The sequence below is a fragment of the Bison bison genome, unplaced genomic scaffold, assembly GCF_000754665.1.
Source record: "Bison bison bison isolate TAMUID 2011002044 unplaced genomic scaffold, Bison_UMD1.0 scf7180017864486, whole genome shotgun sequence".
Taxonomy (NCBI): Eukaryota; Metazoa; Chordata; class Mammalia; order Artiodactyla; family Bovidae; genus Bison; species Bison bison.
Window position 1 is genome coordinate 6,543,370 of NW_011495046.1, and position 8,744 is coordinate 6,552,113.

General features: G+C 51.3%; 1 protein-coding gene across 1 annotated transcript in view; it reads left to right on the plus strand.

Moving 5' to 3' along the window:
* Positions 1–8,744, plus strand: part of ST6GAL2 (ST6 beta-galactosamide alpha-2,6-sialyltranferase 2) — a 56,338-nt gene that overhangs the window by 19,896 nt on the left and 27,698 nt on the right. Inside the window, 1 exon segment of the mRNA XM_010863009.1 lies at positions 8,230–8,741. Coding sequence (XP_010861311.1) covers positions 8,278–8,741 — 464 coding nt within the window. The 5' untranslated portion in view covers positions 8,230–8,277.

Here is an 8,744-nt window from a genome sequence, read left to right on the forward strand (position 1 = left end):
CGGACCCTCTCAGATGAGGAAGGGAGGCCTGCATTTCTTGAGGAAGCAGGGTTCCTGCTGGCTGGAGGCCCCCTCGTAAGGACCACCTGCCGGCCACTGACACTTTGACAGCGAATCTGGGAGAAACCTTACATCCCCATGGCAGTATGCCACTTCCCATCCTTCCCATCACCGTGAGTGTTGGAGCTACTTCAGCTGTGAGCCTTGGCACATTACTGGTATAAAGTGTAAATATCTGAATGCTGATTATCGTAAAACAAACAGACCACTCTGTCCAGAGCAGATTCAGGCAGCCAGAGACCCCAGCTGGCAGTCAGCTTGTGCATCTCTGAACAGCCAGAAACAGGCTTCCCAACCCCACTGCCCTGCCACCACCTGCCACCCCCCTTGCAGAAAGTTCTGAGAGCTAAAAGCTGCCCAGTGCCACTTGCCCATGTGAACCTTTGTCTCTTATTTATTTTTTTGAACTTTTTATTTTCTATTGGGTATAACTGATTAACAATGTTGTGATAGTTTCAGGTATTCAGCCAGCTATACATATGTATCCCTTCTCCCCTAAACTCCCCTCCCATCCAGGCTGCCACATAACATTGAGCAGAGTTCCCTCTGCTGTACAGTAGGTCCTTGTTGCTTATCTATTTTAAATCCAGCAAGTCTCTGCCTTTTCAACCATTTTCCATCTGCTCTGCTGCCAAAGGACAGACCTTGAACTGCTGAGGGAGATGGTCCCAATGAGAGGGCATGTCCCTGTCCATCTGGGTATCCCACCCCTCCTGGTCGCCCATGTGCGTACCAGACAGCCAGGCTCACCACCCTGGCCAGAAGGGACTGAGCCCCGCCCCCAACTCCACTCTGTCCCTCACGGTCCACCTCTGGTCCCCTCCTTTTGGAAGCAACCAGGATGACTTCAATCCCAGTCTCTCGTCTGTCCACTCACCCATCTTGGGACAGCGAAGGTAGTCAGAATCATCACTTTGTCTTCCTACTGAGAGAGCAAACCCCCTGGGATCAGGGACCTCTACACTTGGAGCTCCTCCGAAAGTGTTGAGAGCTGGCCTCCCCTTCTGATGGGCGGAATTCATGTGGTTGGCCAGCCAGGCGAGACTCTCCAGTGGCTGCCAGCTCAGAGCCCTGTGGATTCTGTGAACATAAAAAAGGATGTTAGGGGAAACAGGATTTTAGGGGACCACATGATCCCACCAGTGCAGGGACTTAGGCTAGAATTCAGCATGGTATTTGTGGCAGAGAGGGGAAAAAATTTCATTAAAATTTTAAGCAAGGTGCACCATCCCCAGCTTTGAGATATAATAGAAAAAGATGGGACTCTGAAATGGTGTAGAGAAAGGGAACCATTCAGAGCCAAATGAGATTAATAACGTTTGTAAGGAGTTTGTTGGAGAAGGTGATGGCATTACCACTCCAGTACTCTTGCCTGGAAAATCCCATGGACGGAGGAGCCTGGTGGGCTGCAGTCCATGGGGTCACTGAGGGTCAGACACAACTGAGTGACTTCCCTTTCACACATTGGAGAAGGAAATGGCAACCCACTCCAGCGTTCTTGCCTGGAGAATCCCAGGGACAGGGGAGCCTGGTGGGCTGCCATCTATGGGGTCGCACAGAGTTGGACACAACTGAAGTGACTTAGCAAAGAGGAGTTTGTTATAAACATTGTGTGTGTTCAGTCACTCAGTTGTGTCCGATTCTTTGCAGCCTCATGGACTGTAGCCCGCCAGGCTCCTTTGTCCATGGGATTTCCCAGGTAAGAATACTGGAGTTGGTAAAACTGAGAATGAAGAATTAAAATGAGACAGTATAGATATAGTGGTTTGTGGGGGCACCTGCTGATAGCAGCGAGTGATGCTGGTCTGGTCCACCCCCCTGACATCTGCTGTTCATAATCCACCCTGCCCCCGCCTGACCTAACGTGACCCCACAACACGGGTCTCCTTTGCTGGGAGCTGCTCATAGGACGCCAAATGGCTCACGCTTTTCCGCTCTGACATTGCCCCAGCTGCCACATTTTGCCCTGAGAGGAAGCCTGGTGCTAAGGTTTGTAACTTACACATTTGCCCAGCGAGCGCCCTCCGTGGTCCAGCCCCAGTAGCATCCTTCCTCCCATCCGGGACTGCCACACCCTTTTGAGGGCCTGGGGTCACTGACCAGAAGCCGCCAGCAGTGGGGTGCCCTTCCTTCTGAGGATGAATTGCGCTCCTGCTGGTTAAGAGGGAGACAGAGAAGGGGGTCTCCTCCCACCAGTTCTGCTCGACCTGGCTGACCTTTTCCTTTCTATTCTTCCGACATTAGCCTATGAATGGGCTGAAATTGATAGAGGATGCCCTAAGGAGTGGACTGTTACTGGCCTTGAGGATTCCTCACATTTATAAACAATGAAAAAGCGAAAGCGGGTCCTCTGTGAAGGGAAGGCCTGAGGTGCTGGAGAGACAGCAGCACTCCCTCCAGGGCAGCCCCCTCCTGTGCTTGGCTCGCTGAGTGTTTCCTTGAAGATGTGATGATAGCTAATTTTAGAAAAATGATTCTTGAAAGAAAATGACTCCTGAAGGCTGTTAAGATGCACGAGTGCCTCACTGTAGCTCATACACTACATCTTCTTTATTATTATCTCAGTGTTAAAACAAATACTTAGGTTTTAGACAACAACAACACACACACACACACAAGGGCACAAGAGTCTCTTAAGCCAAGAGAAAACCTGGCCGAATGGCAGTTGGGGCAGACACATCCATCAATGTGTGTGTTAAAAAAAAAAAAGAAAAAGAAAAGACACTCTCCATTCAAGAAAACCAGCAATCAAAATTGTCAACCTCAGGGGGTAGGTAGGACAGTATTCAAGAAGCAAAGCCCAGAACTAAGTTTTCTTTCATTGTTGTCATTGTTTAATCACTGAGTTGTGTCCTACTCTTGCAACCCCATGGACTGTAGCCCACCAGGCTTCTCTGTCCATGGGATTCTCCAGGCAAGAATACTGGAGTAGTTGCCATTTCCTTCTCCAGGAGATTTTCCTGACCCAGGGATCAAACCCACATCTCCTACATTTGTAGGTGGGTTCTTTACCACTGAGCCACCAGGGAAGCCCTAATTTCTCTTTAGCCTTAATAAGATGGTATTAACCCTCAGCTCCCTCAGCTGCTGGAGAATCCCATGGACAGAGGAGCTTGGTGGGCTACAGTCCATAGAGTTACAAAGAGCTGGGCACGACTGAAGTGACTGAGCACAAATGTACGCAGTCCTCAGCTGCATCGTGGTGTTGGTCTGTGCCGGTGCTTACATTGCATAATTTCATCAGACAACTTATCACAAATTGTGCCTTTTTGAGAATGTGATTTCTTTCTGAATGACTTGAGGGAGCATTTGAATACTCTGTGCTCTTGAGAAACATCCATGTGGAAATGGGACTCATTTCTCTGAGAATTAGCATATAAGATTTGGGCATCAGAATTCCATAGCAGGTAGAAGCATCAACATGATTTCTCGCAGTGGGTCACTTTTTTGTTTTGTCTCTAATCCTTGTCCGTATGTTACGTTTCCTAGAAGCTTGGCTACAAAGGCGACAGAAAGTAGGCAAAAGGTGAGAACGAAGAAAATTGGTTGAAATAGGCAGAGAGCACCCAATTGGAACTTATGCCCTAGCACGGCCAGGTGCTGATGTTGGAATCCTAAAAGGAAAAGAGAGAAATCCACACAGCACAGGCCATGCTTCTCACCTGGCCAGCAGGACCTCAACAGCCTCAGTCAAAGACACCATCCCAGAAAAGGCTGCATGTGCTCCATCAAGGAGCCCCTTTTCATCACCGCCTGGGGACCGATGATTTGTATGATGAGCCTCTATTTGTATGTCCCTGGCGCCATTCATGTCCCCCTGCTGCTGATGAAATAGATCAGTGAGTTACAGACACTATCCGTTTGAGCTATGTATCATCATAGCATTTCAGGTGTACTATACTAACGGGAGAAAAATGTTTTTTTCTATCATTTATCCAACATTTCTTCCTATTAGGCCATGTGCTCAGTTACTCGGTCATGTCTAAGTCTTTGAGACCCCTGTGGACTATAGCCCACCAGGCTTCTCTGTCCATGGGTTTCTCCAGGCAGGAATATTGGGGTGGGTTGCCATTTTCTATTCCATTTTCTATTCGACCCCTGACCCAGGGGGTCGAACCCACATCTCCTGCATTGGCAGGCAGACTGTTTACCACTGAGCCACCTGGGAAACCCTATTAGGCTGTATGGTTATTTTAAGGCAAAAACTGATCCAGGCTCTGACTCTGACAGCATCCTCCACCTCTACATCCTGGATCTTTGCAAAAGTACCAATAACTGGGACCATGACACATGTAATGATTTCTGCAGCCTGTTGCTGGCAGAGGATCTGCACCTCCTTGAGATTTCATCATTTTGGAGGACGTTTCCTTAACTGGCAGCAGAGATTTGCAGTGACAGAGGCTGCAGGCACAGCTGCAGTTTATTAACAGCTGAAGCCTCACCCAAAGCGGAGGCAGCGACCCATTCCTTCAGGTTATTACCAAGCATCAGGCGCGGAAGTCTCACCTGATGAGAAGTCATCCTGTACCTTGGGATGATGTTCGTTTCTCCACGTCCGAGGCCTCACAGACCTGCCCTTCCACCTCCCAGAGACCTGTGGAGGGAACCCCACATCTCCCAGGGTCCTGGCCCCTTGCAGCTCCGTCCGTCCTGCAGGGCTTCTCCTTTCCTCCTTTCGAGTCCCGAGACATCCTCTCATCACATCCCTCCCTTTCACATCTCTCACCTCCCCATGAGGGAAAGGGTTTCTCGAGTCTTCTGCTGGGAGTCAGGCATATCCATATAAAGCAGGCTGTGCATGTGATGCCCTGAGTGTGCCGTGGGATGTGGCAGGTCCCCTGCCAGCTCAGTTCCCATGGCCTCCTGACCCTGCTGAATGGAGGCAGCTGGGTGTTGTGCTGGCCTCCAGCTCCTCCTCAGGAAGTCAAGGCTTTGCCAACCCCAGCCCTGTGTACACCCCTCACTTTGACTCTGAAGCGAATGCTGAAATAAGAAGCCTCTGTTTCCTATTCTTTAGTGACCTGCCAGGATTAGCTCAAAGCTATTCCCAGTGCAGCCAGCAGTAATGAGGATTTCCAGCCAGGAGCAGAAAGACTACCTTTTAAATTAGCTACTACTGCCTTACTGCAGTACAAAGAATTGGTCTTTGTCCCAGGTCTAGAAATGGAGCTTCTAAAACCGTTGGAATCTCCTGAGTTATAAGAGGGTCTTTGTTGTGCTAAAGAGGTCAGTCTTGGTGAACCTTCCAGGATGGGGGCAATCACCAGAAAGACCAATCCAGTGATGAGATGGTGGGGGTTTTGGGCCAGCCTGACCTCTGGAGGTGGGAAGGCAACTGGAGTTTGAATTCAGTCACATGACCAAGTATTCAGTCAGTGATGTCCACCTAGTGAAACCCCAACTAAACTCGGGTCAGGGCTCAGTGGAGCTTTGTGATTGGTCAACACATTCATGTCGCTCATGTGACATTCCTAGACCCCAGGTATAGAGAGCCTGGAACCTCTGCCCTTGGGACTACCCCCACCCACCCCTCAAACTCTGTGTATCCCTTTCCCAGAGACTGTGATCACTGGTGTGTATTAATATTAGTGCTTTCCTGAGTTCTGCCAGTCTCTTTAGCAAATCTTCAAACTTAAGGGAGCCCCCAGATCAGTAGCCAAACTGCCAGAAGTGCAAGTGGCCTGGGGAGCCCACTCCAGGCTGGTGTCTGAAGTGGGGCCATCGTGTGGGACTGAGTCTTTTCCCCGTGGGGGCCCTGCTAGCTGCGGTGGTTGGTGTCAGAGCAATGCGGCATGGTGCTCAGCTGGAGGAAACACAGAATAACTGTTATTAAGGGTAATTTTGTGATTGCTAATAGAAATGTTGAGATCCTGGAAACAGCTTTTCGATCATCAGTCTGGGGCATCACAGTTTGAAGCGTGGGCTCCTGAGTGGACAGGTTTGGGAAGATCATTTAGCAGTTTCTGCTCAGTGTGGTCCCCAGGCAGTGTCTGTCTGGGGACGCTGCTCGTTGGCTGTCCCTCAAGAGTTATGGACAGAACTTGGTGGTGAGCCCTGAGAAGCTTTTCCAGTACCAGGACATTGCCGAGACGGTCAGGAATGGAAATGTGTATTCAGAGTCCCACAGTTTGGCGTATTTAGAATAGACAGCCTCATCTGGTACCATCAGATGGAGTCAGAACTTAGCATTAAAAGTGTAAGCAGGTGGCTTTTTTGGTGCTGTCTACTGCGTGCTATCTCTGTGGCTTTGGGCAAGTTACTTAACCTCTCTGGGCTTCAACCCCCTCCTCTATAAAATGGACACAACAGTGTTTCCTACTTACTAGGCACTGTGCTAAGTCGTTTCAGTCATGTCCAACTCTGTGCAACCCCATGGACTGCAGCCCCCCAGCCTCTTCTGTCCATGGAATTTTCCAGGTAAGAATACTGGAGCGGGCTGCCATTTCCTCCTCCAGGGGCTCTTCCCAACCCAGGGATTGAACCTGCATCTCTTATGTCTCCTTCATTGGCAGGTGGATTCTTTACCACTAGCGCCACCTGGGAAGCCTGACCAGGTGCTGGGAAGACCAAATAAGATAACGAAGGAAGCATGTTAAGTGAGCACAGAGTCTGACAGAGAGCAAGTTAACTGCTGGCACTATTTCTTGTACATTTGTTTGCTGGCATGAGTGTGTCTGGCTTGGTGAGACCATGCTCTGTGTGTGGGTTTGATGTGTGGCTGCGAAGGAAATCTACAGCCTTGCTTTGATGTGTCAAGCAGACAGCAGCTTTTAAGAAGCCACAACTTAAAAAACACTTCAGTGAATGTTGCTCTTCACATAATCCCTCTGAGAGGCTGGACTTGTCTCAAGGGTGCATGACTGTTGAGGCATCTGGGGAACTTCTCATCTGGCTTTTCTAGCAGAGCCTGTTCCAATGATCATTTCTGATGTAACGAATCAGCTCCAGACCTGTGGCTCAGAAGAGCAACCTCTATCACTTTAAACCAGTGTCTTTATCATGCCTGGTTCTGAGGGTTAACTGGCTCCACTGGGTTCCCGCTTGGGGTCTTACATGCAGCTGCCGCCAGAGGCTGGACAGAACTGGAATCATCTGAACGTTCCACTGGGCTGGAGTCCAGGATGGTAGTGGGCTGGGACAACTGGACAGCCAGGGCTCAGCTGGGCATCTCTCAGTCCGTGGAGAGATGTCTGCTTCTGCTGGTGACTACTTCCTCCCTCGTGAGCATTTTAAAGGCAGGACATGGAAGCTGCTGGACCTGAGACTGGTAACTGGTCAGAGCACTCCCCCTTCTCAAATGGGAGAGACCCAGACCCACCTCTCCATGGGAAGAGAGCGAAGGACCCATGTCCACCTGTAATCAGCTACAGGGCCATAAGGCGTGTGGGTTTCTCACCCTAGCACATCATTTTTTCCACAAGAGACTCTGTAGCTTCCTCAGGTGACCACACTGACCTAGGGATCGCCCACTTGGTTTCAGTTCTTATCTAAGTAAACCCCTTGCCCTCGCATGAAAACCTCATCTGCTCCCATCTCCTCATCTGCTCCCTTATTTAAAATTTCGACATTTGTCCATCTTACTCTATCAGAGGCTGGTGGTGAGGGTGAACATCTGGGGGTGTTTTGAGGTCCACAGACACCTTAAAATAACCTTCCCCTGCAGCCTCAGTGGCTGGGTCATCACTTACTAGGGACCATCGGGGCACTGTGGGGAAGCTTCCCTTAGAAGCGCTTGGCCCTTTGTTGTACAGGATCTGAGCTCTGAGCCAGTGTTCTGACGAGAGAGGGCGACCCGGACTGAGCCCTGCTGCCAGCTTCACTAAACTGAAATCTGGAACCAGCTGTGGGGAGGGGTCGAGGAAGGGGGGCAGCGGGGAGAATTAAGCAGTCGTGGTGGTGGGCAGGCAGACACATCACCAACCAAGGTGCCTTGGGTAGTTCTCCATGGTACACCGAGCTCACCTCCCTTCTCCCAAGACCCTGGGTTGAGGGGATGGGACTTCTTGTTCTGTAGGCATTCAGAGTGGGGGCGTATGAGCGCTGAATTTAGCCGGAGCTCCAGGCCATCCTGGTTTCTGATGCTCCTTCCAACCGCCCCAAGAGACCCTCTAGGATGGACTGTCCCCAGCGCTTTCGTGCGTGGCTCACTGTGACACCCTCTGTTTTCAGGTCCAGGTCGCCATCTCAGGACACAGGCGCTGCCCCCGTGGCCCTGCCATGAAACCGCACCTGAAGCAATGGAGACAAGGAATGCTCTGCGGGGTGTTTGCATGGGGGCTCTTCTTTGTGGTGATCTTCCTCTACTTCACCGACAGCAGCCCAGCCAAGCCCGCGCCCAGCTCCTTCTCCTTTCTGGAGACCCGGAGGCTGCTGCCCGCACAAGGGAGGCAGCGGGCCATTATGGGGGCCTCAGAGGGCCTGCCCGAGGGCGCGGACTTGCGGCGGGGGTCTCCCCGGGGACTCCCATCTGGCCCCCTGCGGACATGGGCCGGAGATGGCTTTGAACGTGAACAAGAGTTTCTTTCGGTCCAGACAGGGAGAACGTCCCAGATAAGCGCTTTTGCCCCGGAGGACTCCGCTCCGGGCACGTCGGGGCGCCTCTTCCCTGGGGACCCAGGCCCGGAGGGGGCTCGGCCGCCACGCGCAGCCCCCGGACGGCGGGCAAAGCGAGGGCCACGGAGGCA